Source organism: Eretmochelys imbricata, chromosome 6 (genome assembly GCF_965152235.1).
Source record: "Eretmochelys imbricata isolate rEreImb1 chromosome 6, rEreImb1.hap1, whole genome shotgun sequence".
NCBI classification, from domain to species: Eukaryota; Metazoa; Chordata; order Testudines; family Cheloniidae; genus Eretmochelys; species Eretmochelys imbricata.
Genome location: NC_135577.1, coordinates 103,609,023 through 103,627,251, shown reverse-complemented (window position 1 = coordinate 103,627,251; position 18,229 = coordinate 103,609,023). Strand labels below are relative to the sequence as shown.

The 18,229-nt window shown below is 45.8% G+C and overlaps 2 protein-coding genes across 5 annotated transcripts in view; both read left to right on the top strand.

Moving 5' to 3' along the window:
- ITPK1 (inositol-tetrakisphosphate 1-kinase) overlaps positions 1 to 18,229 on the top strand; it is a 243,707-nt gene that overhangs the window by 213,962 nt on the left and 11,516 nt on the right. For all 4 annotated transcript variants that reach the window (XM_077819302.1, XM_077819299.1, XM_077819300.1 and 1 more), the window contains 4 exons: positions 57 to 97; positions 3,482 to 3,647; positions 11,415 to 11,482; positions 13,021 to 13,183. In XM_077819302.1, the coding sequence (XP_077675428.1) occupies positions 57 to 97; positions 3,482 to 3,647; positions 11,415 to 11,482; positions 13,021 to 13,183 (438 nt within the window). The remainder of the gene's footprint in view (positions 1 to 56; positions 98 to 3,481; positions 3,648 to 11,414; positions 11,483 to 13,020; positions 13,184 to 18,229) is intronic.
- LOC144266115 (myb/SANT-like DNA-binding domain-containing protein 7) lies at positions 3,654 to 6,522 on the top strand. Its single transcript, XM_077819303.1, has 2 exons — positions 3,654 to 5,292; positions 5,880 to 6,522. The coding sequence occupies exons 1-2, from the start codon at positions 4,716 to 4,718 to the stop codon at positions 5,963 to 5,965; spliced, it is 663 nt and encodes a 220-aa protein (XP_077675429.1). The 5' UTR covers positions 3,654 to 4,715; the 3' UTR covers positions 5,966 to 6,522.

Genomic DNA, 18,229 nt, shown 5'->3' with positions numbered 1-18,229 from the left:
TCGCTTATTCACACTCTCTCCTTTTTTTTTTTTTTTTTTTTTTTCCATTTACACAGTTTGTAAAACCAGAGTGGCCCATGGAACCAACTCTCATGAGGTGAGTAAAAGAACTCTGGGGCTTCAGTCAGCTTTATCCCCTCACTTGTAATCCCCTCCTGACTACTTATGGGTTGGCTGGGAGCTCTACTGTGCAATAATAGAATGATTGTTATCCCCCAAGCTACTTCCCCTCCCCCCTTACATGTCCTTACTTCAGATACCTTTTGTAAGGTTACTTGGGCTCAGTTTAAACAGGGCTTATCACCCTTTAGCAGAAATTCCATCTCTTGCAGCAGAGTGAGGCAAGAGCCGGGCTTGAGGCCTGCCTTCCTTCAGTCTGCCTTTTGGTGGGAGATCAGGCCAATTGGGTCTTCTTCCCCCTCACCCCCTATGTCTCTGCTCCATTGTGTGGTGCTGATGGTGAGAATTGGTTCTGAAATGTTGAGCTTTTGTTCCTCTGTTTCCGGGTAGAAGAGCTGCCCAGCTTCTTCTCTTCAGTGAGATGGTCATGGTGAGAAGATGGGTGAGGAGAAGCTGCCCTCTCACACCCCTCTTCATGGGAGGGGGAAGGAGAAGGGAGAAGCAAGTAGGGACAGAGCCACACATAGGCTCAGTTCTCTTCATGAGGTGGGAAGGGAGAGTGGAAAGGATTGGGCTGGGACAAGCACCTCCTTCCCCATCCTTTCTGGGAGGTGGCCATAAGTGAAATGACTGTATTCCTGCGGTAAGGTAGTCTCCTGTGCATTTAGCTCGCCATAAATACAGGGAACCTGAGGTGAAGCACCTCCACCTTTTCCGGAATCTTGGGAGTAGAGGTCGAGAAACCCTGTTTCAGCTCATTCACCCGTAGCTTTCCTGCCTCCCTCCTCCTCAAAGCCCAGTGTGAGAATCCAGGCCCTACTCCCTGTGAATAAATATTTTCTTCAATTCGTTCTTTCATTCACAGCTTGTCTATGGCCACATCCAAGTTTCCCAGCTCCTTCTAAAATCTGCTGTGTTACTACAGCACCTTCGAGAACAAAGGGCCGTGGAGTGAAATGCAGCTTGAAAGGAACAGGGTGCCTGTTGATACAATGAGGAGTGACCCATAGTCACTGTTAAAGAAATCATTATTTTTCAGTTGGACCATGAACCCTCTTTTACAAAGACAAGGCACATAGGTCCCTTAATTAGTTTAATTAAGGGACTGACTGATAGCTGCTGGCCACTCAACTTTTCAGATACTGTTCTGGTGGAGATCACAATCCTGTGACCCTGCTGCTGGTTCTCCTATAACTACCACCTGAAATGCACAAAGCTTTCCGTGCCTAATGAGTTAGCGTGGACATTCATTGCTCTGATGAGCCCCTCTTTGCAGTTCTCATGAAAAGTACTTATTTAAGTTTTCTGCTAGAACCCCAGCATCTGCAAGATGTGATGCTCAAATAGAGTTGTACTGCTGTGGCTTTTCATGGGAGCTGATTATTACTGCACAGGTTGGTGTCCTCAGCGATGCCTGAGGTCCTGCATGACACTTCAGTCCCTCTGGAGGAGAACCATTCGTGAAGTTGCCATGTTCCCAGGGGTAGTATTAGGGCTCATTTGTCTGATAGACGACAATCTATCCTGTAAGAGCCACATGTGAAGAATGACTGCTTGAGAAACATGGAATGTTGTGTTTGTTGAAAGCTCCTGGTGTGAAAGCAGCATGTCCAGTGCCTTGAGCACAGGACTGGAAGCAAGTAACTGTAGTTCAGTTGTCCTCTCTGTGGCCTTAGGCAAGATGCTTAACTTCTCTGTACAGTATTGCGGTTGTGCCTAGAGACCCCATTGAACTTAGTTACAGAAGCCTACTTACACAGGTTATTAGCATGTGCATATTGGATATGTGCTGCCAAAAAGATAGCATCTCGTAGAATAATGGTAGAATAAAAAAAAATCAGTTTGAAATAGGCATTGGCGACATGCACTAACTTGCACTCAGAAAATGTTAGAGAATCTCCTGATTGTGTACGCATGCAGAAAATTATGTGATCTCATATGGTGTGCCCGATATAGAAGAGAACAGAATAATAAACAGCTAGATAGAGACAAACATGTTCTCAGCCCTTTAGTCATAAATGTATAGTCATCCCATTTCTTATTTGACTAAAAGTATGACTTTTTGTTGAAATATTTATCATCTTATTATACAGGAACAAACTAGAAAGCGAACATAATTTTAGAAAAAGCCCCACAAACTAAGAGTACAATATAAATCAAATTGACAGGTACACGTAGAGGAGATAGAAAGTGTTCCATGGTATGCAATTTGTAAAATCCCTCCGGTTATCCTGACTTTGCTGAGATCCAGCTAATTGTAGAAAGCAAGAAAAGAGGCAGAATTTATGGACAGAAATGGCTATCTTTGAGAGGGATTCAGAGTCAGAGCTCATAAGCTGTATTCTGAACTCTGCCATTGTGACCTAGGACAAATCACTTAAACTCTCTGGGCATTATCCTGGACCAATTTGAACTCAATAGGAAAACTAGTAGTCCCTCTTCAAAGTGACAAGATCATGGATCACTGCACCCGGGTCTTTGCCCACAAAGAGAGGGCATAGCCTTCAAGCTAATTAAAGGATTGAATAAGCATTTCTGGTCAGTGACTTAATCAGGGTGCCCAAGCATGGAACTGTGTATTATGTGATGTGGATTCTGCTGCCTCTTCAGAGTGTTTCCTTTTACCCATCAGCATCACTTCCATCTTACATGGGCTAGGTTTGAGCCAGCCGCTGTTCATCGTTGAGCCCCTAAATTACTTTCTCTGTGGCATATTTCTTCCAGTCCCTGTGTCATTCATCTAAGGGGGCTCTACGCTTGGGGTGATGGGATGAAACTGAGCCAAGGCAAATGTTGGCTGAGCATTTTCCAATAGTGAAGGTGGTTAGACTCTGAAAGAATCTCTCACTGAAGGGGCAGAAACCCCAGTTGCTTGGGAGATTTAAACCTGAACCAAACCAACCCATTAAAAAACAACTGTAGGGAACAACTTTCATTGGCAAAGAGGGTCAGGATGACCTAATACATCTATTTCTTCATATCTCGGACTTCCTGCGTAATCTGATGGGTATTTTCCAGGTTCCGTCACTCAGATATTTTATTGATTTTAAATTAAAAATCAAATTGGGATTGTTGCATAACTAACAAAGATAAAATGCCGTTGTACATGTTAAAAAGAATCTTAATTTAAAATGATATGTGCAACTGAAAGCCACGCTGATAACGCCCTCAGGGATTTAGGCTTATTGTAGCAGTAAAGTAATAAAAGAGAAGCTAGCTGCTGAAAAGGGATTTGCACTTGGTTATTATCCCTGGATAGATTTTCCCCCACATCACATGTTTCAGCCAGACAACAGAAAAAAGTGAAATAAATGAAAGCCCAAATCCTTGTGGAGAACTGTGTTTGCATTTTGTGTTTCAGATGGCAATCATATTCAACCAGGAAGGCCTGAAGGCCATCCAGCCCCCCTGCGTGATTCAGAGCTTCATCAATCACAACGCTGTGCTGTATAAAGTGTTTGTGGTCGGGGAGTCCTACACTGTGGTAAAAAGACCATCTTTAAAAAACTTCTCGGCAGGCATTTCAGGTAAAGTACCTGTGCGCCAGCTTAAATGCTAGCATGAGCTCAGAGGCCCTTGGCAGCAGAGATCCTGAATGAAAAATGTTTTTGAATAGGCTGCTAAAATTAAAGCATCTGCTTTTTACATGCTGTATTTCCTCCTCTGTGTTATTTCGACAGGAAGGGAGATAACTCATCTGCTCTGGAATACATCTGAACAGAGTTCTTATAGTAAATGTTTATGTGAAATTAACCTGAATCTTACCTATTGAAAGCTGGGTTTTATGTCATTGTGGAAGTGGAGAAAGCTCCTTTACTAGAAACTCTCTAAACACTCAGTAGGTCCATTTGTCATTTGGTCTTGAGTTATAATTGCAAGATAAAGGGGAAATTCCTGGATTCTATCATTTTGGAACTTCCTGTCCCTGTCTTTATCTTGTTCATTTTTTGTTTGTGTTTAAAGTAAGAGCAGTTGAGTTCTCCCATGCCAGAGCCTCCTGGTTTGTTCATGTAAGGGCCAGTTCTTGAAATTCTCAGGGGAAATACACTTGATCATTTTCATTTGGTTCTAGTTGGCAACTATTTTTGAGATAAGCGGAGTGGAGCTGCTGAGCTAAGGTCCTCCTGTAGTTATCAACAGGTACGGTTATAAATCAACAGAGATCATTTGAAGGGTGTTAATTGAGTCTGCTGCAATTTCCTTTTTGGAAGAAGAACAGCTTTCTGTTGTGAAGCCTGAGCCCTGGTCTACACTAGGACTTTAGGTCGAATTTAGCAGTGTTAAATCGATGTAAACCTGCACCCGTCCACACAGTGAAGCCCTTTATTTCGACTTAAAGGGCTCTTAAAATCAATTTCCTTACTCCACCCCTGACAAGTGGATTAGCGCTTAGATCGACCTTGCCGGCTCGAATTTGGGGTACTGTGGACACAATTCGATGGTATTGGCCTCCGGGAGCTATCCCAGAGTGCTCCATTGTGACCGCTCTGGACAGCACTCTCAACTCAGATGCACTGGCCAGGTAGACAGGAAAAGAACCGCGAACTTTTAAATCTCATTTCCTGTTTGGCCAGCGTGGCAAGCTGCAGGTGACCATGCAGAGCTCATCAGCACAGGTGACCATGATGGAGTCCCAGAATTGCCAAAGAGCTCCAGCATGGACCGAACGGGAGGTACGGGATCTGATCGCTGTTTGGGGAGAGGAATCCGTGCTATCAGAACTCCGTTCCAGTTTTCGAAATGCCAAAACCTTTGTCAAAATGTCCCAGGGCATGAAGGACAGAGGCCATAACAGGGACCCGAAGCAGTGCCGCGTGAAACTGAAGGAGCTGAGGCAAGCCTACCAGAAAACCAGAGAGGCGAACAGCCGCTCCGGGTCAGAGCCCCAAACATGCCGCTTCTATGATGAGCTGCATGCCATTTTAGGGGGTTCAGCCACCACTACCCCAGCCGTGTTGCTTGACTCCTTCAATGGAGATGGAGGCAATACGGAAGCAGGTTTTGAGGACGAAGATGTTGATGATGAGGTGGTAGATAGCTCACAGCAAGCAAGCGGAGAAATCGGTTTTCCCGACAGCCAGGAACTGTTTCTCACCCTGAACCTGGAGCCAGTACGCCCCGAACCCATCCAAGGCTGCCTCCTGGACCCAGCAGGCGGAGAAGGGACCTCTGGTGAGTGTACCTTTTAAAATACTATACATGGTTTAAAAGCAAGCATGTGAAAGGATTACTTTGCCCTGGCATTCGCGGTTCTCCTAGATGTACTCCTAAAGCCTTTGCAAAAGGTTTCTGGGGAGGGCAGCCTTATTGCATCCTTCATGGTAGGACACTTTACCACTCCAGGCCAGTAACACGTACTCGGGAATCATTGTAGAACAAAGCATTGCAGTGTATGTTTGCTGGCATTCAAACAAGATCCGTTCTTTATCTCTCTGTGTTATCCTCAGGAGAGTGAGATATAATTCATGGTCACCTGGTTGAAATAGAGTGCTTTTCTTCAGGGGACACTCAGAGGAGCCCATTCCTGCTGGGCTGTTTGCCTGTGGCTAAACAGAAATGTTCCCCGCTGTTAGCCACAGGGTGGGGGGAAGGTTGAGGGGGTAGCCACGCGGTGGGGGGAGGCAAAATGCGACCTTGTAACGAAAGCACACGTGCTATGTATGTAATGTTAACAGCAAGGATTACCCTGAAAGAGTGTAGCCACTGTTTTATAAAATGTGTCTTTTTAAATACCGCTGTCCTTTTTTTTTCTCCACCAGCTGCATGTGTTTCAATGATCACAGGATCTTCTCCTTCCCAGAGGCTAGTGAAGCTTAGAAAGAAAAAAAAAACGCACTCGCGATGAAGTGTTCTCCGAGCTCATCCTGTCCTCCCACACTGACAGAGCACAGACGAATGCGTGGAGGCAAATAATGTCAGAGTGCAGGAAAGCACAATATGACCGGGAGGAGAGGTGGTGGGCTGAAGAGAGGGCTGAAGCTCAAATGTGGCGACAGCGTGATGAGAGGAGGCAGGATTCAATGCTGAGGCTGCTGGAGGACCAAACCAGTATGCTCCAGTGTATGGTTGAGCTGCAGCAAAGGCAGCTGGAGCACAGACTGCCACTGCAGCCCCTCTGTAACCAACCGCCCTCCTCCCCAAGTTCCATAGCCTCCACACCCAGGCGCCCAAGAACATGGTGGGGGGGCCTCCAGCCAACCAGCCACTCCACCACAGAGGATTGCCCAAAAAAAAGAAGGCTGTCATTCAATAAATTTTAAAGTTGTAAACTTTTAAAGTGCTGTGCTTAAAGTGCTGTGCGGCATTTTCCTTCCCTCCTCCACCACCCCTCCTGGGCTACCTTGGTAGTCATCCCCCTATTTGTGTGATGAATGAATAAAGAATGCATGAATGTGAAGCAACAATGACTTTATTTCCTCTGCAAGCGGTGATTGAAGGGAGGAGGGGCAGGTGGTTAGCTTACAGGGAAGTAGAGTGAACCAAGGGGCGGGGGGTTTCATCAAGGAGAAACAAACAGAACTTTCACACCGTAGCCTGGCCAGTCATGAAACTGGTTTTCAAAGTTTCTCTGATGCATACCGCGCCCTCCTGTGCTCTTCTAACCGCCCTGGTGTCTGGCTGCGCGTAACCAGCAGCCAGGCGATTTGCCTCAACCTCCCACCCCGCCATAAACGTCTCCCCCTTACTCTCACAGATATTGTGGAGCACACAGCAAGCAGTAATAACAGTGGGAATATTGGTTTCGCTGAGGTCTAAGCGAGTCAGAAAACTGCACCAGCGCGCCTTTAAACGTCCAAATGCACATTCTACCACCATTCTGCACTTGCTCAGCCTGTAGTTGAACAGCTCCTGACTACTGTCCAGGCTGCCTGTGTATGGCTTCATGAGCCATGGCATTAAGGGGTAGGCTGGGTCCCCAAGGATACATATAGGCATTTCAACATCCCCAACAGTTATTTTCTGGTCTGGGAATAAAGTCCCTTCCTGCAGCTTTTGAAACAGACCAGAGTTCCTGAAGATGCGAGCGTCATGTACCTTTCTCGGCCATCCCACATTGATGTTGGTGAAACGTCCCTTGTGATCCACCAGAGCTTGCCTCACTATCGAAAAGTACTCCTTGCGGTTTATGTACTCGGCGGCTTGGGGCTCCGGTGCCAAGATAGGGATATGGGTTCCGTCTATGGCCCCACCACAGTTAGGGAATCCCATTGCAGCAAAGCCATCCACTATGACCTGCACATTTCCCAGGGTCACTACCCTTGGTATCAGCAGATCTTTGATTGCATCACAGCAGCCCCCACAGTAGACTTGCCCACTCCAAATTGATTCCCAACTGACTGGTAGCTGTCTGGCGTTGCAAGCTTCCACAGGGCTATCGCCACTCGCTTCTCAACTGTGAGGGCTGCTCTCATCTTGGTATTCATGCGCCTCAGGGCAGGGCAAGTCACAAAGTTCCATGAAAGTGCCCTTACGCATGCAAAAGTTTCGCAGCCACTGGGAATCGTCCCAGACCCGCAACACTATGCGGTCCCACCAGTCTGTGCTTGTTTCTCGAGCCCAGAATCGGCGTTCCACAGCATGAACCTGCCCCATTAGCACCATGATGCATGCATTGGCAGGGCCCATGCTTTCAGAGAAATGTGTCCATGTCCTGATCACTCACGTGACCGCGCTGACGTTGCCTCCTCGCCCGGTATCGCTTTGCCAGGTTTCGGTGCTGCATATACTGCTGGATAATGCGTGTGGTGTTTAATGTGCTCCTAATTGCCAAAGTGAGCTGAGTGGCCTCCATGCTTGCCTTGGTATGGTGTCCGCACAGAAAAAAGGCGCGGAACGATTGTCTGCCGTTGCTCTGACGGAGGGAGGGGCGACTGACGACACGGCTTACAGGGTTGGCTTCAGGGAGCTAAAATCAACAAAGGGGGTGTCTTTATATCAAGGAGTATTTCAGGCAGGACTTCACGGAGGGTTCCAATAAGAAATGGTGCACCTAAGTTATTGTTCTTACTGGAACAAGGAGGTTAGCCTGGCCTCTGATTGATACATGGCTAGATTTACCTCACTGCACCTTCTCTGTGAGTGACTGCAGTGTGACCTAGAGGAATGAGTCCCCTAGACAGGGGAGGAGGCAAATGAGTACAAAACAAATCTGGTCTATTTCTTGTTTTGATCCACTCCATCTATCTTTTACATCTTTGGCTGGCAGCAGACGGTGCAGAAGGACTGCATGCCATCCACATCTCATGGCTGCTCGGCAGAAGATGGTACGGTACGACTGCTAGCCATCCTCATCTCTTGCCTGCCTGGCAGAAGATGGTACAATACGACTGCTAGCAATCCTCATCTCTTGCCTGCCCGGCAGAAGATGGTACAGTACGACTGCTAGCAATCCGTATCGCCTGCCTGCTCACCGTAAGACGGTTCAATAGGACTGACTGCAGGACTAAAGAGAATGACCTGGTCAAGTCACTCTAAATTTAGTCCCTGCGCCCATGTCTGTCGAGGCGCTCCCAGCCGACGTGGCCAGGAGCACCTCGAACGTGATGATGATGGCTACCAGTCGTATTGCACCGTCTGCTGCCACAAGGCAAGGGGTTGCTGCTACTGTGTAGCAAAGCCGTACCGCGTCTGCCAGCACCCAGGAGACATAGGGTGATGGTTACCTGAGCGGGCTCCATGCTTGCCGTGGTATGGCGTCTGCACAGGTAACTCAGGAAAAAAGGCGCGAAACGATTGTCTGCCCTTGCTTTCACGGAGGGAGGGAGGGAGGAAATGGGGGCCTGACGATATGTACCCAGAACCACCCGCGACAATGTTTTAGCCCCATCAGGCATTGGGATCTCAACCCAGAATTCCAATGGGCAGCGGAGACTGCGGGAACTGTGGGATAGCTATCCACAGTGCAACGCTCCGGAAGTCGACTCTAGCCTCGGTACTGTGGAAGCACTCCGCCGAGTTAATGCACTTAATGCACTTAGAGCATTTTCTGTGGGGACACTCACACTCGAATATATAAAACCGATTTCTAAAAAACCGACTTCTATAAATTCGACCTTATTCGTAGTGTAGACATACCCTGAGGAATTGAGAACTACATTCAATGGCTATAGGAAGCAGAAAATGTTTAGTGGGACTAGTATGAGTGAAATAGTGATATGTTTATCAGCTAGTATGAGAAATTAGCATTAGGGAAATGTACTGAAGTATCAACTCATTTTAAGGCATCTTTATGAAAGCCAGTGCCTTAGATGCAGCCATTAGCTTGTTAGTCTAAAGTTTTAATGTTAATTTTGAATCCCATGTTAAAATGAAATGTGCAGACTGGTTTCAATGAATCCCTGGATTCCAAGTCTGGATTTCTTGGCCTAAAATCTGCTGCTGGCAAGGGACATGTTATGAACAAGGGATCAAGCAGGTCTGACTGTTTCAAGGGTCTACACTAGCTGATTGCAGAAATGTGAAGTCTTACGAAGTAGGAGCAGAGACAGGGTATTTGAATTTATGCCCTTTGGCCCCACCTCCTGAGCTCCTTCAGTGATTAGCACTGGAACAGGAAGAATAAAGCTGGCCTGGCAGCATCCTCACTAGAGATCTTGTGGGACGTTTGTCATTTTGTGTCATGAGGATTTTTAACAAATAGACGTCTTTTCCTTCTGGGGCTGCTTCTTTGCTCCTGCCCTTCTTCATGCTCCCTGGCATTCCTTCCTCTGGCTAGGAGGGTTGCATTGGTTAGATTGGTCGGCATGGAACGCTAGAAGGGGATCAATCCCCTTTGAAACAATATCTCAGGACTTATCTTGACATTCCCTTTATTTAAAAAGCCTACATTTTAAAGGGCAGCTCACTTCATCTTTTCCTGAGGCTAAGGGTCTCAGCTCTGCAGTTCAACTCCAGGTCTTGGCGGTAGGATATTCAGCCTCCGCTAAGTCAGGTTTGTTTTTATGTCCCACCAGCTTTGCCCAAGTCCAACTCTAATCTGTCCATGCTTCTCAAGAACGTGCATAGTTATGGACAACTAAGCACACACTGGCTGGTTTTCAAAGCTGCTGAGCACCTCTGAAAAATCAGGCCACAGATCACTTAAATATCTTGGGCTAGCCACCTACCTGCCTCAAATCTTGGCTACTGCTCTCTAATATGTTACCAAAGTCACAGATTGTTTTGGGTTTGCCTCCCATGATTCCTGCATCTTTCCCACAATAAAGCGCACTAAGCTTGTGGCTGTGATTAGCTGCTGTGATCCAGTCTGCAGAGGGAACAGCCTAGTAGAAACATATGCTACATCATGCAGCAAGTGTGTGATAACTCTGCACATTCAACATTATGTTTGCTTTGATGCTGTCCCAGATTCACTTCTGGGTTTATGTATACCATGGCGGTGGCTTCTGGCAAGCCCAAGAGGACAGGTTGTCATAATGGAAAGCTGCCACAACATTCCTCCCCCCACCCCCCCCACCCCTTTCCCGCCGTTGGAGGGGTTTTGTAGGAGGATAAATTGGCCTGGGAGGGTGCATGGCTGGAGGATGTGCTAATTCAATTCCTTGAGCAGCCTCCACTGCAGGGCTGCTGTGGTGTCTTCAAATTAAAGATCCTTCCTGCCTACCCTCCGCTGGGGTGAATTTTACTCTGTGGATCATGGGGGTCCACCTTGGGTACAGGGAGGTATAATTTATACCTCCCCTGCACTTGCTTGGGTGGATCTAGTGCCGACCATGAAATCATCTGTTATGTAATGAAATCTTGTACGTTTCCAGTTGAATGGTCCCTTTAATTCCTAACCATTTCCTAGGACTGATTTCATTAACTTACAGAAAACATTCTTTAATGAGTGGGATTTATCTGAGTGCAGAAATGAAACCAGTTCTATATCTCTCACACACACACATACACACATTTATTTACCTTATCTGTGGCCTGAGATCTTGAAGCTGTGTGAATCTTGGGCTAAGTTTTCTGCCATGGGCAGGTGCTTGTGTGCAAAAGGAAGCTTTGCGTGACAGAGTCATCTTGGTACATGCACAATGTGCCTCAGATGGAACGTGACCAGGATTCATCATCAAATTTGGTCCAGTAGTTGGATCATTAGCTTCCCAGCCTGGGCTAGGTACTGACAGGGAGTGCGACATGAACGCTGATCCATGCCCCCTGTGACAGAGTGGAGAACTTTATCAGCTATTGAGCTGGATTAGATTCCTGGGGTTGCACTGCCACCTAGTGTTGCATACAGCATAAACCAATCCTTTTAAAATTCAAATCCAAGTATCAGTTCATTTATAACTTTCTTTTAATTTCAGATAGAGAATCAATATTTTTCAACAGCCACAATGTGTCGAAGCCAGAATCCTCCTCTGTCTTAACAGCAGTAAGTACTCCAGGTCTTTTTTTTTTACCATTGATAGAAAACGAATCTCTCTTTCTTATAAAGGTATTCATGAATAGTGACTCTTGTACATGAATTGTGTCCTGTCAGCTCCCAGATAGCAAATTGAGATCTGTTTGCTACTTAGAACCAGCACAATTTAAAGCTGTGTTTCCCTGTTCATTTGATATCCCTTACAAGGTTTTCCTCCTTTCTGTTGTGGAAGCAGAGATGCTGCTGCATGTCTGTGTGCTGCTTTGCTGTGCTTTGTCTTAACTGAAAGCCAGTCCAGATGGGGAAAGGAAAGGTCCTGAGTAATAATGTCTGGTACTTTTCCTCTCCAGAGAATTTTGTAAGCCTTAATGAATCCTTATAGCACTCCTGTGAGGTAAGGGAGTGGTATCCCCATTTGACAAACAGGGAAAACCCAAAGCAGAGAAGTTAAGTGAATTGCCCCAGACCACAAAGATATGCACCTAGAATGTAAGCATTCCTGAGGTCTGACCAGTAGGCTACACCTCTATATATCCTCAGAGTACATTAACCCCAAGCACACCTTTATTGTGTTTATGACTAGCCCTGTTAATAGCCAAAGTAAAGTTGGATTCTACAAGATGCTGAGCACTCTAAACTCCCACTGAAGTAATCTTGCAGAACTGGGCCCTAGTTTGTCTCCAGATTCTTCTCTGATTCATGTGATCTCGTTAGTTTGTAGTCAAAAGTTTAATACAGTGACCAGATGTGGAATTGCAGTGTCCTAATTGACATGCTAAATATTATTCATGTCACTGAACTAATCATAAATCCCTTCCAGTGGCTAAATTTTGTGATGTATATGTTTATGTATATGTTTTGGATATATACACAGCTGTTCTGTACACAAAACAGTACTTGTATTGCTCAGCCTCTTGACTAAGAAATGTGTGATTAAATTTCACATTCACAAGTGACCCGAGTCACTCTTAATAATAAACTGTTCTAAAATAACTCGGACTTCAAACCCATACAAGAGACCTCCCTTATTAGACAACTGCCCTGAGCAGTGCCCCAAAACACTGAGCACAGTAGTGATGCACCTTAACACCTTCTGTTAAGTAACTCATTCTTGTCAGCCCCTTAATCAGTCCCTTAAGGAAGGTTTAATTTTAAATCAGCTTATCAAACGCACATGATGAAAGGCAGAATATCTGCAGTGCAGGAGCAGAGGCTGCAGTTTTCTTTTGATTTTAAAATGGGTGTCTAATATTTAAGATACTGGGTCTAATTCTCCATTCAGCTCGGTGCTGGTGTGTATATCCATTGATTTCCATGGAGTTACACCAGTGTAACAAATAGAGAATCAGGCCCACTGAGTACAGTAGAAGAGCCTAACATTTAATGTATGTAGGATGCAAAATCAAGAAAAGCTCTTGTGGCTTCTTCCCTGCAGTTGGATCTTACCGGATATAGAATGGGGAAGCTCTGTAAATCAACACGTACACTAAAGAGAGAGCCCGGTTCAGAACCCCTCAGTTGTTTCTCTTTGTCTTTTTTCATGGTAGCTTGATAAAATCGAAGGTGTGTTTGAACGGCCAAATGATGACGTCATCCGGGAGATCTCCAAGGCACTGAGACAGGCTCTGGGGGTTTCCCTCTTTGGGATTGATATTATCATTAACAATCAGACCGGCCAGCATGCAGTCATTGATATCAATGCATTCCCAGGTAAGAGAGACCTTTCAGCTTTCACCAGACTGTGTGGATACCATACCATGTGTGTTTAGTGAGAATTAGTATTGCTGTTCATAGAATATCAGGGTTTGAAGAGACCTCAGGAGATCATCTAATCTAACCCCCTGCTCAAAGCAGGACCAACCCCAACTAAATCATCCCAGCCAGGGCTTTGTCAAGCCAGACCTTAAAAACTTCTAAGGATGGAGATTCCACCAGGTCAGCTCCCAGACTGCTGTACTAAGTAACCCATTCCAGTGCTTCACCACCCTCCTAGTGAAATAGTTTTTCCTACTATCCAACCTAGACCTCCCTCACTGCAACTTGAGACCATTGCTCCTTGTTCTGTCATCTGCCACCACTGAGAACAGCCTAGATCCATCCTCTTTAGAACCCCTCTTCAGGTAGTTGAAGGCTGCTGTCAAATCCCCCCTCAGTCTTCTCTTCTGCAGACTAAATAAGGCCAGTTCCCTCAGCTTCTCCTCATAAGTCACGTGCCCCAGCCTCTAATAATTTTTGTTGCCCTCTGCTGGGCTCTTTCCAATTTGTCCACATCCTTTCTGTAGTGGGGGACCCAAAACTGGACGCAGTACTCCAGGTATGGCCTCACCAGTGCTGAATAGAGAGGAATAGTCACTTCCCTTAATCTGCTGGCTGTGCTCCTACTAATGCAGCCCGATATGATCTTAGCCTTCTTGGCAAAAAGGGCACACCGTTGACTCATATCCAGCTTCTTGTCCACTGTAATCCCTAGGTTGTTTTCTGTAGAACTGCCGCTTAGCCAGTCGGTCCCCAGCCTGTAGCAGTGCATGGCGTTCTTCTGTCCTAAGTGCAAGACTCTGCACTTGTCCTTGTTGAACCTCATCAGCCCAATTGTGGCCCAATCCTCCAATTTGTCTACGTCTCTCTGTATCCTATCCCTACCCTCCAGCATATCTATCTCTCCCCCCATCTTAGTGTCATCCTCAAACTTGCTGAGAGTGCAATCCATCCCATCATCCAGATCATTAATGAAGATGTTGAACAAAACCGGCCCCAGGACCAACCCCTGAGGCACTCCGCTTGATAACCGGCTGCCAACTAGACATCGAGCCATTGATCACTGCCCATTGAGCCCAACGATCTAGCCAGCTTTCTATCCACCTAAAAGTCCATTCATCCAATCCTTACTTTTTTAACTTGCTGGCAAGAATACTGTGGGAGACCATATCAAAAGCTTTGCTAAAGTCAAGATATATCACGTCCACTGCTTTCCCCATATCCACAGAGCCAGTTATCTCATCATAGAAGGCAATCAGGTTGGTCAGGCATGACTTGCCCTTGGTGAATCCATGTTGACTGTTCATGATCACCTTCCTCTCCTCCAGATGCTTCAAAATGGATTCCTTGAGGACCTGCTCCATAATTTTTCCAGGGACTGTGGTGAGGCTGACCGGTCTTTAGTTCCCTGGATTGTCCTCCTTCCCTTTTTTAAAGATGGGCACTATATTTGCCTTTTTCCAATCATCCAGGACCCTCCCCCGATCGCCACGAGTTTTCAAAAAATAATGGCCAATGGTTCTGCGATCACATTAGCCAACTCCCTCATTACCCTCAGATGCATTAGATCTGGGCCCATGGACTTGTGAATGTCCAGCTTTTCTAAATAGTCCTTACCCTGTTCTTTGACCACTGAGGGCTACTCACTTCCTCTCCATACTGTGCTGCCCAGTACAGCAGTCTGGGAGCTGACCTTGTCTGTGAAGACCAAGGCAAAAAAAGTATTGAGTACTTCAGCTTTTTCCACATCATCTGTCACTAGGTTACCTCCCCCATTCAGTAAGGGTCCCACACTTTCCCTGACCACCTTCTTGTTGCTAACATACCTGTAGAAACCCTTCTTGTTACCCTTCACATTCCTTGCTAGCTGCAACTCCACTTGTGCTCTGTCTCATTACACCTCTGCATACTCGAGCAATATTTTTATACTCTTCCCTAGTCATCTGTCTAAGTTTCCATTTCTTGTAAGCTTCCTTTTTGTGTTTAAGCTCACTGAAGATTTCTCTGTTAAGCCAAGCTGGTCGCCTGCCATATTTGCTGTTCTTTCTGCACATTGGGATGGTTTGTTCCTGCGCACTCAATAAGGCTTCTTTAAAATACAGCCAGCTCTCCTGGATTACTTTCCCACACATATTAGCCTCCCAAGGGATCCTTCCCGTCTGTTCCCTGAGGGAGTCAGAGTCTGCTTTTCTGAAGTCCAGGGTCCGTATTCTGCTGCTCTCCTTTCTTCCTTTTGTCAGATCCTGAACTCAACCATCTCATGGTCACTGCTGCCCAGGTTGCCACCCACTTCTACTTCCCCTACCAATTCTTCCCTGTTTGTGAGCAGCAGGTCAAGAGGAGCACGGCCCCAAGTTGGTTCCTCCAGCACTTGCACCAGGAAGTTGTCCCCAGCACTCTCCAAACACTTTCTGGATTGTCTGTGAACTGCTGCATTGCTCTCCCAGCAGAGGTCAGGGTGATTGAAGTCCCCCATGAGAACCAGGGCCTGTGATCTGGAAATTTCTGTTAGTTGTCCGAAGAAAGCCTCGTCTACCTCATCCTCCTGATCTGGTAGTCTGTAGCAGATGCCCAACACGACATCACCCTTGTTGCTCTCGCCTCTAAACTTAACCCAAAGACTCTCAACAGACTTTTCTCCAGTTTCATATTGGAGTTCTGAGCAGCCATACTGCTCTCTTACATACAGTGCAACTCCTCCACCTTTTCTCCACCTGCCTGTCCTTCCTGAACAGTTTACACCCATCCATGACAGTGCTCCAGTCATGTGAGTTACCCCACCAAGTCTCTGTTATTCCAGTCACCTCATAGTTCCTTGACTGTGCTAGGACTTCCCATTCTTCCTGCTTGTTTCCCAGGCTTCTTGCGTTCATGTACTGGCACCTAAGATAACTAGCCAATTGCCCTACTTTCTCACTATGAATCAGGAGGCCTCTTTTGGGCTCCCTGATCCTAAGGCATTGCTTGTTAGGAAACTTCCAACCCTCAATCAGCTATGTTTTCTCATGAAATACATGCAATACGTTTAAAAGATACCTTTTTTGTGGGGAACTAGGCACCACAACTGAGAGTAATTTGATGCGGAAAAGATGCTGGAATCCTAGGAGCACAGAAATTGCCATAGTGGATCGACCAGGATTCCATCTACTTCAGTATCCTGGCAAGTTGCTATAGTTGAACCCTGAAATATAACAATATTATTAACCAGGTTTACTTTGATATTTTCCCCCCTTGTCCTGTTAGTGCAGGATATAGCCCAGAAACAACAAAAAAAGCGTTTCAATCTTTGGGACGTCTGAATCAGCGTTACGTTTCCTGGATCAGGCGAATGAATGTATCGTCCAAGGTTCAGGAGCTATTTCCTTGTGTTTGCTTTTCATTTGACGTATTTATCTCATTAGGGAATAGCTGTGCTGGCTTCAAGTGACACATGCAAGACTGTTACCATGATGTAGCTCCACTACAGAGGGTCTCTCACATTTTTTGTATTGTAGAGCACTTTTTAAGATAGAGATCCTATCACAGACCATCTCCTTCCTAATCTTTCAGTCCTGTTTCTTCACCTCCCTGAGAAGTAGGTAGAACGAAGGAGTCTAGATGAAAATAAACTCACTTTACTGTGATGAATGTCACTATCGGATTTGATCCCCTCCCATTGGATCTGTGTTGTCTTTCCTCTCCATAGATACAAGACTTCCTTTAAAAACACCTACTTTCCCCCTGTTACCTGCAATTCCCCAGCTGCTCTTCAGGATGTTTTACAACTTGGTTTTGCCCTTCTCTGTGTTTGCCACGCCTCCCAGTGTTCGTGTGATCCATAAACAAATGACAAAAGATTTGCAAAAAGCAGAGTGCAAAGAATCACTTAGGATTTTCAGGAGTGCTTTTAACTAACTAAACTTCAATCTCTCTCCCCTCCCAAAATGCTGAGAGTGCTGGTGAGGATGACAACTGGCAGCAAGCTTAACTGTTTAAAGGGGGGAGTGCTTCTTCACTGGGGCAGAAACATCCATGGAGCACGTGGAATCACTCTGCACCCCACCATTTCTCCTTTGTTGTGCTTCCAACATGAGGTTGCATCTTGAGGTCTGCATTAGAAATTCACTTTGTGTCATGCATTTTGAGCTGCGTGATAGCTTGTGCTTTGAAGGGGGTTTGGATCAATAGTCTGTTCTCTGTAAATAGGTGTTTTGGACAAAGATGCAAGTAAATTTCTTGCCCTTTTGAAAGAGCAGAGAAGCTCTGTCACTTTTTATGTAGTTTTTTTGTTTCATATTCTTAAATTTGTTATCAAGCATTACAGACAATATGGAGGTGCAGCTGACCATTGGTATTAGAACATGTATTCATTTTAGATTTGTAAGAAATTATACACCTGTCCTGATCTCTAGGGGCCTTTGTCCAAAATGTGGTCAATTCAAAAATAATCCACTTCCCTTAGCTAAAGAAAATGACCAACCACGATAAAAACAAATTCAAACAATACTCTTTCCCCATAGACATCAGCCGTTAGCATGCTGCTTCCTCCCCAGATGCTTGGGGAGAGAGATGGGCCTTGCAGCATGCCCTGAAGGTATTACTTCAAGCCAAGATGGCCCAAGTTTAAGACCACATAAAGAAGACATCTTTCCAGCAGTCCTTTCTGTTGAATCCCTTTCAATACAGATCTCAAGCAGCTCTGCTGACTGCACTAGAGTAGTGGCAGTATTACAAGGAGAGAGAGACCGTCTTGTAGATGGGCAGGATCCAACCCATTTAGGGCCTTATGTTTTAAGAAAGAAAGAATACTCCAGCCTTAAACCTACAGCCAGTGTAGATCCTGGAGCACTGGTGTAGTGTGCTCATCTCTCTTTAAAACAATTGGGCTGCCACATTCAGCAGCAGCTTTAGTTTCCAGGTGGATTTAAGATGCAGTCCTATATAGAATGCACTGCAGTCATCCAAACCTGGGAATGCCAAAGGTATAGATAATGGTAACACTGACCGCATCCAAAACAAACT